The sequence below is a fragment of the Coffea arabica genome, chromosome 5e (assembly GCF_036785885.1).
Source record: "Coffea arabica cultivar ET-39 chromosome 5e, Coffea Arabica ET-39 HiFi, whole genome shotgun sequence".
In the NCBI taxonomy this organism is placed as follows: Eukaryota; Viridiplantae; Streptophyta; class Magnoliopsida; order Gentianales; family Rubiaceae; genus Coffea; species Coffea arabica.
This window is the reverse complement of record NC_092318.1, coordinates 35,190,791-35,210,758: the sequence shown is the minus strand read 5'-3', so window position 1 is coordinate 35,210,758 and position 19,968 is coordinate 35,190,791. Positions and strand designations below refer to the sequence as shown.

The 19,968-nt window shown below is 35.8% G+C and overlaps 1 protein-coding gene, 3 non-coding genes and 1 pseudogene across 4 annotated transcripts; 2 read left to right on the top strand and 3 right to left on the bottom strand.

The window, feature by feature from the left end:
* Positions 1-515: 515 nt before the first annotated feature.
* Positions 516-622, bottom strand: LOC113720807 (small nucleolar RNA R71). The gene has a single exon (XR_003455528.1). It is a non-coding gene; the product is annotated as a small nucleolar RNA R71 (small nucleolar RNA).
* Positions 623-821: 199 nt separating this feature from the next.
* LOC140006975 (uncharacterized) lies at positions 822-5,330 on the top strand. The gene is made up of 5 exons (XM_072049645.1): positions 822-1,535; positions 1,650-2,736; positions 2,869-4,067; positions 4,252-4,286; positions 4,685-5,330. The coding sequence occupies exons 1-5, from the start codon at positions 822-824 to the stop codon at positions 5,328-5,330; spliced, it is 3,681 nt and encodes a 1,226-aa protein (XP_071905746.1).
* Positions 5,331-10,139: 4,809 nt separating this feature from the next.
* Positions 10,140-10,246, bottom strand: LOC140007136 (small nucleolar RNA R71). Its single transcript, XR_011814693.1, has one exon. It is a non-coding gene; the product is annotated as a small nucleolar RNA R71 (small nucleolar RNA).
* A 199-nt stretch (positions 10,247-10,445) lies between these two features.
* Positions 10,446-14,954, top strand: LOC140006974 (uncharacterized; annotated as a pseudogene).
* A 4,809-nt stretch (positions 14,955-19,763) lies between these two features.
* LOC140007135 (small nucleolar RNA R71) lies at positions 19,764-19,870 on the bottom strand. The gene has a single exon (XR_011814692.1). It is a non-coding gene; the product is annotated as a small nucleolar RNA R71 (small nucleolar RNA).
* Between the last annotated feature and the right edge of the window lie 98 nt (positions 19,871-19,968).

The window sequence follows — 19,968 nt, the reverse complement described above, 5'->3', positions numbered from 1 at the left end:
TCGCACCTTTCAATCCAGAAATTGAGAGGACACTACGTAGACAAAGGAGGCACACACAACAGCAGGAGGAGCAAGAGATTTGGCAACCGATAGAGGAAATTTTGATAGAACTACCATTTGAAGAAGAAATGGCTGAAAATGAAGCAAATAGGCGAGTTCTACGAGATTTTGCTCTACCGGGAACACAAGGATCTCAAACGAGCATAGCAAGGCCTACGGTAAATGCTAACAACTTTGAGATTAAGCCATCACTTATCCAAATGGTTCAACAATCTCAATTTGGAGGTAATGCAGTAGAAGATCCTAATACACACTTAGCTACATTCTTGGAAATTTGTGATACAATTAAAATGAATGGAGTTAGTGATGATGCTATAAGGCTAAGATTGTTCCCATTTTCATTGAGAGATAAGGCCAAACTTTGGCTACACTCTCATGCTCCTAATACTTTCACCGGATGGGATGATTTATCAAGAGCATTCTTAAATAAGTATTTTCCACCAGGAAAGACTGCTAAGCTTAGAATGGATATCACTAGTTTTAGTCAATTGGAGAGAGAATCATTATATGAGGCATGGGAAAGGTTTAGAGATTTGCTTCGGAAATGTCCACATCATGGACTGCCGGAATGGTTAATCATACAAACCTTTTATAATGGTTTATCTTTCTCCACTAAAACTATTATTGATGCAGCCGCAGGTGGAGCTTTAATGGGTAAATCACCCCAAGAAGCTCAGAATTTGATAGAAGAAATGGCCGCAAATAACTACCAATGGGCCAATGAAAGAGGTAATACGAGACGTCACGCAGGTATGATAGAAATGGACACTCTCAATATGCTGAGTGCCCAAATGAATAACGTGATGAAGTTATTGAGTAGACAAGGTGGAGTTAGCCCAAGTTCATCTAATGCTCACGTAGCTTGTTGCTCTTTCTGTGGAGGTGAACATGATATTAATGAGTGTGTTGATTCTGAGCAGGTACAATTTGTCAATAATTACAACCGAAATGCTCCAAATAATCCCTACTCGAATACTTACAATCCGGGGTGGAGAAATCATCCAAACTTTGGATGGAAATATCAAGGCAATCAACAAAGGCCAACCAATCCGCCGGGATTTCAACCAAGGCAACCACAGGCTGAAACTAAACCAAGTTGGGAGATCGCGGTGGAAAAACTTGCTAAGGTGACTTCGGACAGATTTGAACGAGTAGAAGGGAGACTGGATCAACTCACTACAATGTACAGGAATGTAGAGGTCCAAATTGGTCAAATTGCTAGTTCTTTGAATAATCGAAATCAAGGAGAATTACCTAGCAAAACAGAGGTCAATCCTAAGGAGCAGGTGCAAGCCATTACTCTTCGCAGTGGTAGACAATTAGAAGATCCTCCAGTGGTGGAAGTTGAGAAAGATGAGAACGAAAAACAAGAAGAAAAGCAGAGGAACCAAGAGGCGATTGTGGAGGAAAATAGTCGGGAGAATCCAAGAGAAAAGCAACCATCATCTTCCACTACCATTCCAATACCTCCTGCGGTTCCATTTCCACAAAGATTAAAGCAAAATAAGTTTGATAAAGATTTTGAAAAATTTGTTAAACTTTTCAAACAATTGCACATTAACATTCCTTTTGCCGATGCTATTTTGCAGATTCCGTCTTATGCGAAATTTCTCAAGGAAATCATGACTAGAAAAAGAAAGTTGGAAGACTGCGAAACAATAGCATTAACGGGGGAATGTAGTGCAATTATTCAAAATAAGCTACCACCGAAGTTGAAGGATCCGGGGAGTTTTTCTATACCTTGCACCATAGGTAACGTTGATTTTTCTAAGGTATTGTGTGATCTTGGTGTTAGTGTATCATTAATACATTTAACGGTGGCTAGACAATTGGGTTTGCATGAGTTTAAACGCACTAATATCACTTTGCAACTAGCGGATCGGTCTATTAGATATCCATTGGGAGTGTTGGAGAATGTATTGATAAAAGTTCAAAAATTTATCATTCCAGTGGATTTTGTGGTATTAGATATGGAAGAAGATATATCTATGCCAATTATTCTAGGTAGACCATTTCTAGCTACTTCAGGTACTATTATTGATGTAAAAAATGGCAAGCTTAAGTTTCAAGTAGGTGAAGAAGAGGTAGAATTTAATTTGAATGAAATGAAAAAATACCCTTCTTTTACCGATCATGCTTATTCTATTGGCACAATTGATAAACTAACCCAAGAGATGAGTCAAGTCAACTTTGACTTAGATCCTCTTGAGTATTGTTTAATGAGTTTAGGTAAGCAAGAAGATGTTTGTGAAGAAATTGAAGAATTGGCCAAGTACTTGGATTTTCAAGCACCTTATAAAAGGGGTAATTTGTATGAAAGTCTTGGCCAAGGAAAAGGGTTTTCACAACCTTCAGAAATTGAACCTCCAAAGTTAGAGCTCAAGCCACTTCCGACTCATCTAAGGTATGAATTTCTTGGAGAAAATAAAACTTTACCTGTAATTGTTAGTGCTGACCTTGATGATGAACAGTGTGCAAAGTTGTTAAGAGTTCTAAGAAGGCGTAAGAAGGCAATTGGATGGACAATTTCAGACATTAAAGGTATAAGTCCTTCTATATGCATGCATCGAATTTTATTGGAGAACGGTTGCAAACCAGTGGTGGAAACACAAAGAAGACTCAATCCAAACATGAAAGAGGTGGTAAGAAATGAAATTCTTAAGTGGCTTGATGCAGGTATAGTCTTTCCTATCTCCGATAGTGTTTGGATTAGTCCAATTCATGTGGTACCAAAGAAAGGTGGAATAACTACAATCATAGGTAAAAATGATGAATTGATTCCATCTAGACTTGTGGTAGGGTGAAGAGTGTGTATCGATTATCGTAAGTTAAATACGGTAACAAGAAAAGATCATTTTCCCCTACCATTTCTTGATCAATTATTGGAGCGAATAGCCGGATATGAATTTTACTGTTTTCTTGATGATTTTTCAGGATATAATCAAATAGCTATAGCTCCAAAGGATCAAGAGAAGACCACATTTACATGTCCTTATGGCACTTTTGCCTTTAGAAGAATGCCATTTGGGTTATGCAATGCTCCCGCAACTTTTCAACGATGCATGATGGCTATTTTTTCTGATTATATTGAGAAAATTATGGAGATATTTATGGATGATTTTTCTGTGTATGGTTCATCTTTTGATCAGTGTCTTCATAATTTGGAATTGATTTTGCAGAGATGCGAGGAAACAAATCTTGTACTGAATTGGGAGAAATGTCATTTTATGTTAAAAGAAGGAATTGTTTTAGGACACAAGATTTCCTCCAATGGAATTGAGGTGGATCAAGCCAAAATAGAAGTCATCGAAAAATTGCCACCCCCAAGCAATGTCAAGGGGATAAGGAGTTTTTTAGGACATGCTGGCTTTTATAGACGTTTTATTAAAGATTTTTCTAAAATAGTAAAGCCATTATGTGATTTATTATGTAAAGATACTCCTTTTCAATTTGATGACAATTGTTTGGTTGCATTTGAAAGGTTGAAGAAGGAATTGATTTCGGTCCCAATTATAACTTCGCCTGATTGGTCACTACCATTTGAATTGATGTGTGATGCAAGTGATTATGCGGTTGGAGCAGTTTTGGGACAAAAGAAAGAAGGACGGTTGCACGTCATTTACTATGCTAGCAAGTTGCTAAATGAGGCACAACTCAATTATACAACTACAGAAAAAGAGCTATTGGCAGTGATATTTGCTTTGGATAAATTTAGATCTTATCTAGTAGGATCTAAAGTTATTATATATACGGACCATGCGGCTCTTAAATATTTGTTACATAAAAAAGATGCAAAACCAAGACTAATTCGGTGGATTCTTTTATTGCAGGAATTTGATGTGGAGATAAAAGACAAAAAGGGAACAGAGAATCTAGTAGCGGATCATCTATCACGCCTAGAATATATTCCAGTCAAGGATCAAGTTCCTATTCAAGAGAATTTCCCGGATGAGTTTGTCCTAGCAATTATCAATTCTCCATGGTATGCTGATATTGCTAATTTTTTGGTAAGTGGAGAGATTCCAAGGGGATTTAATTACCATCAAAAGAAGAAATTCTTACATGATGTCAAAAGTTACTTTTGGGAGGAACCATTGCTGTATAAACATTGTGCCGATGGTATGGTACGTCGATGTATTCCCGAAAACGAGGTACATAATATTTTATATCATTGTCATAACCTTGAAACAGGTGGACATTTTAGCACCTCAAAAACTGTGGCAAAGGTATGGCAATCAGGGTTTTATTGGCCAACTATGTATCGAGATGTTCGGGAATATGTTAAAAAGTGTGATGCATGCCAAAGAACTGGAAATATATCTCGAAAGAATGAAATGCCCCTAACTACCTTCTTAGAAGTTGAATTATTTGATATATGGGGTATAGACTTTGTGGGACCATTTCCAAGCTCTTTTAATAATAAGTACATCTTAGTAACAGTGGATTATGTTTCTAAATGGGTAGAAGCAATCGCTTCACCTACTAATGACTCTAAGGTTGTACTCCGATTCCTTAAAAAGAATATTTTTTGTAGATTTGGTATACCTAAGGCCATAATAAGTGATGAAGGAAAACATTTTTGTAACAAACAACTGGATTCCTTATTGTTTAAATATGGTTGTAGGCACAAGACATCACTCCCGTACCATCCTCAAGCCAATGGACAAGCGGAGCTAGCTAATCGTGAGATAAAGCTCATTTTGGAGAAAACTGTGAATAAATCACGCAAGGATTGGGCTACAAAGTTAGATGACACACTATGGGCTTACCGAACGGCATTTAAGACTCCCTTAGGGATGTCGCCGTATCGTTTAGTCTATGAAAAAGCTTGCCACTTACCTGTAGAGATTGAACATAAAGCTTATTGGGCTATTAAAGCAATTAATATAGATTTTAATCTTGCAGGTGGAAGGAGATTACTTGAGCTGAGTGAATTGGAGGAACACCGGTTACATGCATATGAAAATGCCAAAATTTACAAAGAAAATATCAAATATTGGCATGACAAGCACATTATTCCTAAACAATTTCAGGTAGTGCAAAAAGTGCTTTTATTCAATTCACGCCTGAGGTTATTTCCAGGAAAATTGAAGTCAAGGTGGTCTGGACCATTTGAAGTCACTCAAGTATTTTCCTATGGAGCGGTTGAAGTGGCAAATTCAAGAAATGAAAGGTTTAAGGTCAATGGACAACGATTGAAACCCTACTTGGCAGGTGAAATCGTACCCAAAGGACTCATATGTCTTTCGGGCGACTCTTCTTCAATTTAAGAAACTGAATGTGTGAGTCGAGCCAACGACTATAAACAAAAGCGCTGATTGGGAGGCAACCCAATATTTAGGTTATATTTGTTAACTTGGTGTGATTTTGTGGTTTGAATCAATGTTTTAGCTAAATTGTTGTTTTTGTAATGTAGGGTTGGCAATTGAAGGCAAGGATGACCAATTGAGTACAAAAAAGGCGAACTTTGATCAAACAACTCAACCCCTCGATTTGCGTTAAAGGTGTTTTTGATTCATTATAAAGGGGTAAAATGCATGTTTTTAATGTTTTACATTTGTTCCAGTCATTAAAATTGGCAAACAAATGATCTATGATGCATTTTGAGTCATTGGGGTACCTTTTGTAATTTTTCAAAAGTTGAAATTCTGCTAAAAATGGAAGCAGAAAACGCGTTTTCCAAGGAAACGCGACTATAAGTCGCGTTTCTCAGAATCGCGTTTTCAATTCTGCTCCTGCAGAACAGAAAACGCGCCTTTAAAATGCGACTTGAAGTCGCGTTTTGGAGGAAGTCGCGTTTTCTCGCCTGAGCAAAACTGGAAAACGCGACACAGATAAACGCGACTTTAAGTCGCGTTTTCATACATAACCGCGTTTTCAATTCTGCGAGATTTGTGCAGAAAATGCGGATTTAAAAACGCGCGTTGAAGGCGCGTTTTTAGTCGCGTTTTCGGTTCATTTTTCTGCTTCAAAAACGCGATTTCCAGAACATTTCTTCACTTTTCCATTTTTCCAGCCGCGTTTTTCTTCTTCTCTTCTACCCAACTCACAAATCTTCATTTGTACTCCATAATCGTCTAAGCCGAATTGAAGATCATTTGGGCATTCATCCACCGCCCAATCGTGATGCAGAGGATGACGATGATGCCGAGGGGGATGACTGACTTGGCACACTGCAGAAGCTATCTTTAGTTGATGAACTTGCTTGCCTAATTATCTTAACTTGTGGAACTTAAGATGTTTAACTTCATTTTATTTTTCTGTTTTCTATGTGGTAGGTACTTGTATTTTGACAGTGGTTCGTGATTAGTGGCTGATAAGGATCTCAGCCATTGACTTGGGGAGTACTTCTTTCTTTTCTTTTCTTCTTTTGTTTCATTTCTTCCCTACACATTGAGGACAATGTGTAATTTAAGTGTGGGGGGGAGACATATACATGATACTTGTGGTTTTAGTTGTGTTTGATATAATTCTTGTGCTTAAATGGTGTTTCTTGTGGTTGCTGGCAGGGAGTTTAGTCCACTTTTAAGGGAGACTCTGTCAAAATTTTTCCAAAACCTTATACATATATATGTTATTAACTATAACAAATAAATAAAATTTTGTCACTTATCCTTTTGAAATAAATATATGCGGTTTTGATACTTCTTTTCTCATGAAAGTTGGAAATGATTTTTATGTGATTATAATTTTTACATCTATAGGAAAGTATATCTAATAAAGTGGAGAAAATTATGCCTACATTTTGTATATTTGATGAAAATTCTTCTTTTTATCTAATTTTATAAGATAAGAAATTAATATGGTTAATAAGTGTCATACTCTTCTCATGATTACTCTTAGAGGGAATTTTATTATATATATATATATTGAAAAAAAAAATAAAAAAAAAATGGGTTATTCTACTCCAATGATTCTCATACCGAGTAACCGGGGGTTGGCATCTACAAATGTCGACATTCGCGTAAAAAGGTACTTGAATTAAGAGTATGCAAAGCAACTTGAGTATGTGAAATGTTGAGTAACCGGGGATCTGCATCTAAAAATATTGATCTTCGCGTCAAAAGGCATTTTTCACAACTTAAGTAATATTTATCCCTTAAAATATATTAAAAAAATAATAAAATAAATAAATAAAAAGTAAATTAAATCCCTCTTTAAGAAAAATAAGAAGTTGATCATGAGATTAGTTAGCATCTTTATTGACTATAGGAGTTGCTTGCTTGCGAAATTTGATAAAAATAAGAAGTTGAGTTGAATTGGTAAAATTATGGTATACTTGGCTCTTCTTTGCTTGATATTATGAGTACTTGAACTTAATGGAAAGATCACATAAGGGTTATTTACCTTGATTCAAGGAAATGGAGTTGAAATACTACATATGTTTATTTTCAATTTTTTTGGATCATTGATGGTTAGAATTTTATATTGCTTGAGGACAAGCAATGATTCAAGTGTGGGGGTATTTGATAAGAGTTTATTTTACGTATTTTTAAGTGCATTTTATTAGTTAATTTTGAGTTGATTATTTAGTTTTATAAATAAAATAAAGAGGTTTTTGGTAAAATTATATATTTTTGGTAAAAGTGGATAATATTGCATTTCTATTGATTTTAATGGTAAAAACTTCATTTTTATGCAGGAATGATGATTCAATCACCAAAGGATGTCAAATGAGGTAAAAAATAGAGATTTTGTGATGAATTCAAGTGGCAACAAGAAGAATGAAGTGAAAAACGTTCAAGTGAGGAAATGCAATACAAGTCAGTTTTGACACTCTTCAGTATTTTGACCATATCTGGAGCTACACTTATCGGATTGAGGTGATCTTTATACCATTTTAAAGCTAAGAAAGAGACCTACAATTCGTATGAAGACATCGAAATCCATTTCTGCCATCTTCATGGGCAAAACGTTGGAATACAGAAGCTGCATTCTGTGGTCGGAAGTTAAAACAGAGGTTTGAACAGGTGACAGTATTTCGATCATATCTCAGGCTACAAAGCTCCGATTTGGATGATTCTTGAAGCATTGGAAAGCTAACTCAAAGGGCTACAACTTTTGTGTTTTGCACAAAAGCTAGTTCGGCCTGCATCATGGAGAAAATTGCAGTTGAAATAAGGCCAGAGTGAAAACGCGAGTAGACAAAACGCGAGTTATGCCGCGTTTTGTGTAGGCGCGTTTTATAGCCGAAATTCTGCAATTTGACTCAGTCAATTCTCTTGTGTTCATACCACTTTCCAGCTATAAGATGCAAGGGAATTCGGTGCACATGCTTCTGCAATAAAAGAGAAGACCAAATGAGTGTGGACAAAAAGGAAACATCATATCTTTGACTTCTTTTTACAAAATCTGAGTGGAGGAAATTATGAAGTGAGAGGAATGGAATTTCTACCACCTTTTATGCAGAAACACAGGGGAGAAGCCTGGCATTACCATACGTAGCTAGTTTTCCTTCTTGCAACAAGTTTTCTCTCTAGTTAAGAGTTCTTAGAGAAGCATTTGGTTTTTCACTTGTAACTATCTTGTACAAGAACATAGCAGGAATTGGAGAGCTTTACCTTCAATTGGCTAAGCTTTCTTTTACCTTTCTTATACTTGTACTTCATGATGTTTTGCATTAATAAACTTGTGAGTTTGATTGTTAAATCATTCATGAGTAGCTAATTTCCTTTATCTAGGGAGTAGATGAAGCTTATGGCCAAATGATATGAAGTGATTGTGATTTATGCTTGTTATATCTTGTATTAACTTATCTACTTGTGTATGTTGGATTACTTGTTGTTGCTTGATCACCAATAGCAGGTTTATAGTTGTTTTTACTCATTGAGAAATGGTAAAAATAATGGAATGACATAAGTAGAGCTTGAGTAGTATATTCATGAGAATAGAAATACATTCAAGTGGATAAAATCTATATTTCAGGTATGCACAAAACAGATTTAGTATTTTCCAAGAGATTAGGAAAAACTAATCTGTTTTAACCCATTATTATCATGAAAATGTGATTTTGGTATTGTTGGAAATGAATCCTTGGTTAAACAAGAGCAGTAACAAGTGTTAAATTCATTCGTTTTAGATCTTTTGTGTTATATGTGGAATCTACATCCCTAGATCTTAATATTTAGTGAATTCTACTTCTATTGTGAAATTGCATTTATCTATTTAAGAATTTTTGTAGTTGAATTAAATTCTGAAGTTTCTGCTCAAATTAATTGTAAGTCTAAATAATAGAGTAAATTAGTATCTAATAATTGTTTTAATTGCTCCTCGTGGGATCGACCCGATACACATCTTGTACTACAATTGCGACCTGTATACTTGCAGTCCAACGGGTGTAAATTCGGAATTAAACTTGCATTGATAGTAAAAATCCCGTCAAGTTTTTGGCGCCGTTGCCGGGGAGCGGCAATATTAGAGCCTAATCATCTTTATTAATTTAGACAGCTTTATTTTTTAGATTATATTTAATCTTATATTGTAATCAGTTTTTTTTTTTACCATTGAAGTTGCATAATATCCCTTATTTCTGTTTGTAGTGTATGCACCGGGAGTCTCGAGAAGTCGCACCTTTCAATCCAGAAATTGAGAGGACACTACGTAGACAAAGGAGGCACACACAACAGCAGGAGGAGCAAGAGATTTGGCAACCGATAGAGGAAATTTTGATAGAACTACCATTTGAAGAAGAAATGGCTGAAAATGAAGCAAATAGGCGAGTTCTACGAGATTTTGCTCTACCGGGAACACAAGGATCTCAAACGAGCATAGCAAGGCCTACGGTAAATGCTAACAACTTTGAGATTAAGCCATCACTTATCCAAATGGTTCAACAATCTCAATTTGGAGGTAATGCAGTAGAAGATCCTAATACACACTTAGCTACATTCTTGGAAATTTGTGATACAATTAAAATGAATGGAGTTAGTGATGATGCTATAAGGCTAAGATTGTTCCCATTTTCATTGAGAGATAAGGCCAAACTTTGGCTACACTCTCATGCTCCTAATACTTTCACCGGATGGGATGATTTATCAAGAGCATTCTTAAATAAGTATTTTCCACCAGGAAAGACTGCTAAGCTTAGAATGGATATCACTAGTTTTAGTCAATTGGAGAGAGAATCATTATATGAGGCATGGGAAAGGTTTAGAGATTTGCTTCGGAAATGTCCACATCATGGACTGCCGGAATGGTTAATCATACAAACCTTTTATAATGGTTTATCTTTCTCCACTAAAACTATTATTGATGCAGCCGCAGGTGGAGCTTTAATGGGTAAATCACCCCAAGAAGCTCAGAATTTGATAGAAGAAATGGCCGCAAATAACTACCAATGGGCCAATGAAAGAGGTAATACGAGACGTCACGCAGGTATGATAGAAATGGACACTCTCAATATGCTGAGTGCCCAAATGAATAACGTGATGAAGTTATTGAGTAGACAAGGTGGAGTTAGCCCAAGTTCATCTAATGCTCACGTAGCTTGTTGCTCTTTCTGTGGAGGTGAACATGATATTAATGAGTGTGTTGATTCTGAGCAGGTACAATTTGTCAATAATTACAACCGAAATGCTCCAAATAATCCCTACTCGAATACTTACAATCCGGGGTGGAGAAATCATCCAAACTTTGGATGGAAATATCAAGGCAATCAACAAAGGCCAACCAATCCGCCGGGATTTCAACCAAGGCAACCACAGGCTGAAACTAAACCAAGTTGGGAGATCGCGGTGGAAAAACTTGCTAAGGTGACTTCGGACAGATTTGAACGAGTAGAAGGGAGACTGGATCAACTCACTACAATGTACAGGAATGTAGAGGTCCAAATTGGTCAAATTGCTAGTTCTTTGAATAATCGAAATCAAGGAGAATTACCTAGCAAAACAGAGGTCAATCCTAAGGAGCAGGTGCAAGCCATTACTCTTCGCAGTGGTAGACAATTAGAAGATCCTCCAGTGGTGGAAGTTGAGAAAGATGAGAACGAAAAACAAGAAGAAAAGCAGAGGAACCAAGAGGCGATTGTGGAGGAAAATAGTCGGGAGAATCCAAGAGAAAAGCAACCATCATCTTCCACTACCATTCCAATACCTCCTGCGGTTCCATTTCCACAAAGATTAAAGCAAAATAAGTTTGATAAAGATTTTGAAAAATTTGTTAAACTTTTCAAACAATTGCACATTAACATTCCTTTTGCCGATGCTATTTTGCAGATTCCGTCTTATGCGAAATTTCTCAAGGAAATCATGACTAGAAAAAGAAAGTTGGAAGACTGCGAAACAATAGCATTAACGGGGGAATGTAGTGCAATTATTCAAAATAAGCTACCACCGAAGTTGAAGGATCCGGGGAGTTTTTCTATACCTTGCACCATAGGTAACGTTGATTTTTCTAAGGCATTGTGTGATCTTGGTGCTAGTGTATCATTAATACCTTTAACGGTGGCTAGACAATTGGGTTTGCATGAGCTTAAACGCACTAATATCACTTTGCAACTAGCGGATCGGTCTATTAGATATCCATTGGGAGTGTTGGAGAATGTATTGATAAAAGTTCAAAAATTTATCATTCCAGTGGATTTTGTGGTATTAGATATGGAAGAAGATATATCTATGCCAATTATTCTAGGTAGACCATTTCTAGCTACTTCAGGTACTATTATTGATGTAAAAAATGGCAAGCTTAAGTTTCAAGTAGGTGAAGAAGAGGTAGAATTTAATTTGAATGAAATGAAAAAATACCCTTCTTTTACCGATCATGCTTATTCTATTGGCACAATTGATAAACTAACCCAAGAGATGAGTCAAGTCAACTTTGACTTAGATCCTCTTGAGTATTGTTTAATGAGTTTAGGTAAGCAAGAAGATGTTTGTGAAGAAATTGAAGAATTGGCCAAGTACTTGGATTTTCAAGCACCTTATAAAAGGGGTAATTTGTATGAAAGTCTTGGCCAAGGAAAAGGGTTTTCACAACCTTCAGAAATTGAACCTCCAAAGTTAGAGCTCAAGCCACTTCCGACTCATCTAAGGTATGAATTTCTTGGAGAAAATAAAACTTTACCTGTAATTGTTAGTGCTGACCTTGATGATGAACAGTGTGCAAAGTTGTTAAGAGTTCTAAGAAGGCGTAAGAAGGCAATTGGATGGACAATTTCAGACATTAAAGGTATAAGTCCTTCTATATGCATGCATCGAATTTTATTGGAGAACGGTTGCAAACCAGTGGTGGAAACACAAAGAAGACTCAATCCAAACATGAAAGAGGTGGTAAGAAATGAAATTCTTAAGTGGCTTGATGCAGGTATAGTCTTTCCTATCTCCGATAGTGTTTGGATTAGTCCAATTCATGTGGTACCAAAGAAAGGTGGAATAACTACAATCATAGGTAAAAATGATGAATTGATTCCATCTAGACTTGTGGTAGGGTGAAGAGTGTGTATCGATTATCGTAAGTTAAATACGGTAACAAGAAAAGATCATTTTCCCCTACCATTTCTTGATCAATTATTGGAGCGAATAGCCGGATATGAATTTTACTGTTTTCTTGATGATTTTTCAGGATATAATCAAATAGCTATAGCTCCAAAGGATCAAGAGAAGACCACATTTACATGTCCTTATGGCACTTTTGCCTTTAGAAGAATGCCATTTGGGTTATGCAATGCTCCCGCAACTTTTCAACGATGCATGATGGCTATTTTTTCTGATTATATTGAGAAAATTATGGAGATATTTATGGATGATTTTTCTGTGTATGGTTCATCTTTTGATCAGTGTCTTCATAATTTGGAATTGATTTTGCAGAGATGCGAGGAAACAAATCTTGTACTGAATTGGGAGAAATGTCATTTTATGTTAAAAGAAGGAATTGTTTTAGGACACAAGATTTCCTCCAATGGAATTGAGGTGGATCAAGCCAAAATAGAAGTCATCGAAAAATTGCCACCCCCAAGCAATGTCAAGGGGATAAGGAGTTTTTTAGGACATGCTGGCTTTTATAGACGTTTTATTAAAGATTTTTCTAAAATAGTAAAGCCATTATGTGATTTATTATGTAAAGATACTCCTTTTCAATTTGATGACAATTGTTTGGTTGCATTTGAAAGGTTGAAGAAGGAATTGATTTCGGTCCCAATTATAACTTCGCCTGATTGGTCACTACCATTTGAATTGATGTGTGATGCAAGTGATTATGCGGTTGGAGCAGTTTTGGGACAAAAGAAAGAAGGACGGTTGCACGTCATTTACTATGCTAGCAAGTTGCTAAATGAGGCACAACTCAATTATACAACTACAGAAAAAGAGCTATTGGCAGTGATATTTGCTTTGGATAAATTTAGATCTTATCTAGTAGGATCTAAAGTTATTATATATACGGACCATGCGGCTCTTAAATATTTGTTACATAAAAAAGATGCAAAACCAAGACTAATTCGGTGGATTCTTTTATTGCAGGAATTTGATGTGGAGATAAAAGACAAAAAGGGAACAGAGAATCTAGTAGCGGATCATCTATCACGCCTAGAATATATTCCAGTCAAGGATCAAGTTCCTATTCAAGAGAATTTCCCGGATGAGTTTGTCCTAGCAATTATCAATTCTCCATGGTATGCTGATATTGCTAATTTTTTGGTAAGTGGAGAGATTCCAAGGGGATTTAATTACCATCAAAAGAAGAAATTCTTACATGATGTCAAAAGTTACTTTTGGGAGGAACCATTGCTGTATAAACATTGTGCCGATGGTATGGTACGTCGATGTATTCCCGAAAACGAGGTACATAATATTTTATATCATTGTCATAACCTTGAAACAGGTGGACATTTTAGCACCTCAAAAACTGTGGCAAAGGTATGGCAATCAGGGTTTTATTGGCCAACTATGTATCGAGATGTTCGGGAATATGTTAAAAAGTGTGATGCATGCCAAAGAACTGGAAATATATCTCGAAAGAATGAAATGCCCCTAACTACCTTCTTAGAAGTTGAATTATTTGATATATGGGGTATAGACTTTGTGGGACCATTTCCAAGCTCTTTTAATAATAAGTACATCTTAGTAACAGTGGATTATGTTTCTAAATGGGTAGAAGCAATCGCTTCACCTACTAATGACTCTAAGGTTGTACTCCGATTCCTTAAAAAGAATATTTTTTGTAGATTTGGTATACCTAAGGCCATAATAAGTGATGAAGGAAAACATTTTTGTAACAAACAACTGGATTCCTTATTGTTTAAATATGGTTGTAGGCACAAGACATCACTCCCGTACCATCCTCAAGCCAATGGACAAGCGGAGCTAGCTAATCGTGAGATAAAGCTCATTTTGGAGAAAACTGTGAATAAATCACGCAAGGATTGGGCTACAAAGTTAGATGACACACTATGGGCTTACCGAACGGCATTTAAGACTCCCTTAGGGATGTCGCCGTATCGTTTAGTCTATGAAAAAGCTTGCCACTTACCTGTAGAGATTGAACATAAAGCTTATTGGGCTATTAAAGCAATTAATATAGATTTTAATCTTGCAGGTGGAAGGAGATTACTTGAGCTGAGTGAATTGGAGGAACACCGGTTACATGCATATGAAAATGCCAAAATTTACAAAGAAAATATCAAATATTGGCATGACAAGCACATTATTCCTAAACAATTTCAGGTAGTGCAAAAAGTGCTTTTATTCAATTCACGCCTGAGGTTATTTCCAGGAAAATTGAAGTCAAGGTGGTCTGGACCATTTGAAGTCACTCAAGTATTTTCCTATGGAGCGGTTGAAGTGGCAAATTCAAGAAATGAAAGGTTTAAGGTCAATGGACAACGATTGAAACCCTACTTGGCAGGTGAAATCGTACCCAAAGGACTCATATGTCTTTCGGGCGACTCTTCTTCAATTTAAGAAACTGAATGTGTGAGTCGAGCCAACGACTATAAACAAAAGCGCTGATTGGGAGGCAACCCAATATTTAGGTTATATTTGTTAACTTGGTGTGATTTTGTGGTTTGAATCAATGTTTTAGCTAAATTGTTGTTTTTGTAATGTAGGGTTGGCAATTGAAGGCAAGGATGACCAATTGAGTACAAAAAAGGCGAACTTTGATCAAACAACTCAACCCCTCGATTTGCGTTAAAGGTGTTTTTGATTCATTATAAAGGGGTAAAATGCATGTTTTTAATGTTTTACATTTGTTCCAGTCATTAAAATTGGCAAACAAATGATCTATGATGCATTTTGAGTCATTGGGGTACCTTTTGTAATTTTTCAAAAGTTGAAATTCTGCTAAAAATGGAAGCAGAAAACGCGTTTTCCAAGGAAACGCGACTATAAGTCGCGTTTCTCAGAATCGCGTTTTCAATTCTGCTCCTGCAGAACAGAAAACGCGCCTTTAAAATGCGACTTGAAGTCGCGTTTTGGAGGAAGTCGCGTTTTCTCGCCTGAGCAAAACTGGAAAACGCGACACAGATAAACGCGACTTTAAGTCGCGTTTTCATACATAACCGCGTTTTCAATTCTGCGAGATTTGTGCAGAAAATGCGGATTTAAAAACGCGCGTTGAAGGCGCGTTTTTAGTCGCGTTTTCGGTTCATTTTTCTGCTTCAAAAACGCGATTTCCAGAACATTTCTTCACTTTTCCATTTTTCCAGCCGCGTTTTTCTTCTTCTCTTCTACCCAACTCACAAATCTTCATTTGTACTCCATAATCGTCTAAGCCGAATTGAAGATCATTTGGGCATTCATCCACCGCCCAATCGTGATGCAGAGGATGACGATGATGCCGAGGGGGATGACTGACTTGGCACACTGCAGAAGCTATCTTTAGTTGATGAACTTGCTTGCCTAATTATCTTAACTTGTGGAACTTAAGATGTTTAACTTCATTTTATTTTTCTGTTTTCTATGTGGTAGGTACTTGTATTTTGACAGTGGTTCGTGATTAGTGGCTGATAAGGATCTCAGCCATTGACTTGGGGAGTACTTCTTTCTTTTCTTTTCTTCTTTTGTTTCATTTCTTCCCTACACATTGAGGACAATGTGTAATTTAAGTGTGGGGGGGAGACATATACATGATACTTGTGGTTTTAGTTGTGTTTGATATAATTCTTGTGCTTAAATGGTGTTTCTTGTGGTTGCTGGCAGGGAGTTTAGTCCACTTTTAAGGGAGACTCTGTCAAAATTTTTCCAAAACCTTATACATATATATGTTATTAACTATAACAAATAAATAAAATTTTGTCACTTATCCTTTTGAAATAAATATATGCGGTTTTGATACTTCTTTTCTCATGAAAGTTGGAAATGATTTTTATGTGATTATAATTTTTACATCTATAGGAAAGTATATCTAATAAAGTGGAGAAAATTATGCCTACATTTTGTATATTTGATGAAAATTCTTCTTTTTATCTAATTTTATAAGATAAGAAATTAATATGGTTAATAAGTGTCATACTCTTCTCATGATTACTCTTAGAGGGAATTTTATTATATATATATATATTGAAAAAAAAAATAAAAAAAAAATGGGTTATTCTACTCCAATGATTCTCATACCGAGTAACCGGGGGTTGGCATCTACAAATGTCGACATTCGCGTAAAAAGGTACTTGAATTAAGAGTATGCAAAGCAACTTGAGTATGTGAAATGTTGAGTAACCGGGGATCTGCATCTAAAAATATTGATCTTCGCGTCAAAAGGCATTTTTCACAACTTAAGTAATATTTATCCCTTAAAATATATTAAAAAAATAATAAAATAAATAAATAAAAAGTAAATTAAATCCCTCTTTAAGAAAAATAAGAAGTTGATCATGAGATTAGTTAGCATCTTTATTGACTATAGGAGTTGCTTGCTTGCGAAATTTGATAAAAATAAGAAGTTGAGTTGAATTGGTAAAATTATGGTATACTTGGCTCTTCTTTGCTTGATATTATGAGTACTTGAACTTAATGGAAAGATCACATAAGGGTTATTTACCTTGATTCAAGGAAATGGAGTTGAAATACTACATATGTTTATTTTCAATTTTTTTGGATCATTGATGGTTAGAATTTTATATTGCTTGAGGACAAGCAATGATTCAAGTGTGGGGGTATTTGATAAGAGTTTATTTTACGTATTTTTAAGTGCATTTTATTAGTTAATTTTGAGTTGATTATTTAGTTTTATAAATAAAATAAAGAGGTTTTTGGTAAAATTATATATTTTTGGTAAAAGTGGATAATATTGCATTTCTATTGATTTTAATGGTAAAAACTTCATTTTTATGCAGGAATGATGATTCAATCACCAAAGGATGTCAAATGAGGTAAAAAATAGAGATTTTGTGATGAATTCAAGTGGCAACAAGAAGAATGAAGTGAAAAACGTTCAAGTGAGGAAATGCAATACAAGTCAGTTTTGACACTCTTCAGTATTTTGACCATATCTGGAGCTACACTTATCGGATTGAGGTTATCTTTATACCATTTTAAAGCTAAGAAAGAGACCTACAATTCGTATGAAGACATCGAAATCCATTTCTGCCATCTTCATGGGCAAAACGTTGGAATACAGAAGCTGCATTCTGTGGTCGGAAGTTAAAACAGAGGTTTGAACAGGTGACAGTATTTCGATCATATCTCAGGCTACAAAGCTCCGATTTGGATGATTCTTGAAGCATTGGAAAGCTAACTCAAAGGGCTACAACTTTTGTGTTTTGCACAAAAGCTAGTTCGGCCTGCATCATGGAGAAAATTGCAGTTGAAATAAGGCCAGAGTGAAAACGCGAGTAGACAAAACGCGAGTTATGCCGCGTTTTGTGTAGGCGCGTTTTATAGCCGAAATTCTGCAATTTGACTCAGTCAATTCTCTTGTGTTCATACCACTTTCCAGCTATAAGATGCAAGGGAATTCGGTGCACATGCTTCTGCAATAAAAGAGAAGACCAAATGAGTGTGGACAAAAAGGAAACATCATATCTTTGACTTCTTTTTACAAAATCTGAGTGGAGGAAATTATGAAGTGAGAGGAATGGAATTTCTACCACCTTTTATGCAGAAACACAGGGGAGAAGCCTGGCATTACCATACGTAGCTAGTTTTCCTTCTTGCAACAAGTTTTCTCTCTAGTTAAGAGTTCTTAGAGAAGCATTTGGTTTTTCACTTGTAACTATCTTGTACAAGAACATAGCAGGAATTGGAGAGCTTTACCTTCAATTGGCTAAGCTTTCTTTTACCTTTCTTATACTTGTACTTCATGATGTTTTGCATTAATAAACTTGTGAGTTTGATTGTTAAATCATTCATGAGTAGCTAATTTCCTTTATCTAGGGAGTAGATGAAGCTTATGGCCAAATGATATGAAGTGATTGTGATTTATGCTTGTTATATCTTGTATTAACTTATCTACTTGTGTATGTTGGATTACTTGTTGTTGCTTGATCACCAATAGCAGGTTTATAGTTGTTTTTACTCATTGAGAAATGGTAAAAATAATGGAATGACATAAGTAGAGCTTGAGTAGTATATTCATGAGAATAGAAATACATTCAAGTGGATAAAATCTATATTTCAGGTATGCACAAAACAGATTTAGTATTTTCCAAGAGATTAGGAAAAACTAATCTGTTTTAACCCATTATTATCATGAAAATGTGATTTTGGTATTGTTGGAAATGAATCCTTGGTTAAACAAGAGCAGTAACAAGTGTTAAATTCATTCGTTTTAGATCTTTTGTGTTATATGTGGAATCTACATCCCTAGATCTTAATATTTAGTGAATTCTACTTCTATTGTGAAATTGCATTTATCTATTTAAGAATTTTTGTAGTTGAATTAAATTCTGAAGTTTCTGCTCAAATTAATTGTAAGTCTAAATAATAGAGTAAATTAGTATCTAATAATTGTTTTAATTGCTCCTCGTGGGATCGACCCGATACACATCTTGTACTACAATTGCGACCTGTATACTTGCAGTCCAACGGGTGTAAATTCGGAATTAAACTTGCATTGATAGTAAAAATCCCGTCAAGTTTTTGGCGCCGTTGCCGGGGAGCGGCAATATTAGAGCCTAATCATCTTTATTAATTTAGACAGCTTTATTTTTTAGATTATATTTAATCTTATATTGTAATCAGTTTTTTTTTTTACCATTGAAGTTGCATAATATCCCTTATTTCTGTTTGTAGTGTATGCACCGGGAGTCTCGAGAAGTCGCACCTTTCAATCCAGAAATTGAGAGGACACTACGTAGACAAAGGAGGCACACACAACAGCAGGAGGAGCAAGAGATTTGGCAACCGATAGAGGAAATTTTGATAGAACTACCATTTGAAGAAGAAATGGCTGAAAATGAAGCAAATAGGCGAGTTCTACGAGATTTTGCTCTACCGGGAACACAAGGATCTCAAACGAGCATAGCAAGGCCTACGGTAAATGCTAACAACTTTGAGATTAAGCCATCACTTATCCAAATGGTTCAACAATCTCAATTTGGAGGTAATGCAGTAGAAGATCCTAATACACACTTAGCTACATTCTTGGAAATTTGTGATACAATTAAAATGAATGGAGTTAGTGATGATGCTATAAGGCTAAGATTGTTCCCATTTTCATTGAGAGATAAGGCCAAACTTTGGCTACACTCTCATGCTCCTAATACTTTCACCGGATGGGATGATTTATCAAGAGCATTCTTAAATAAGTATTTTCCACCAGGAAAGACTGCTAAGCTTAGAATGGATATCACTAGTTTTAGTCAATTGGAGAGAGAATCATTATATGAGGCATGGGAAAGGTTTAGAGATTTGCTTCGGAAATGTCCACATCATGGACTGCCGGAATGGTTAATCATACAAACCTTTTATAATGGTTTATCTTTCTCCACTAAAACTATTATTGATGCAGCCGCAGGTGGAGCTTTAATGGGTAAAT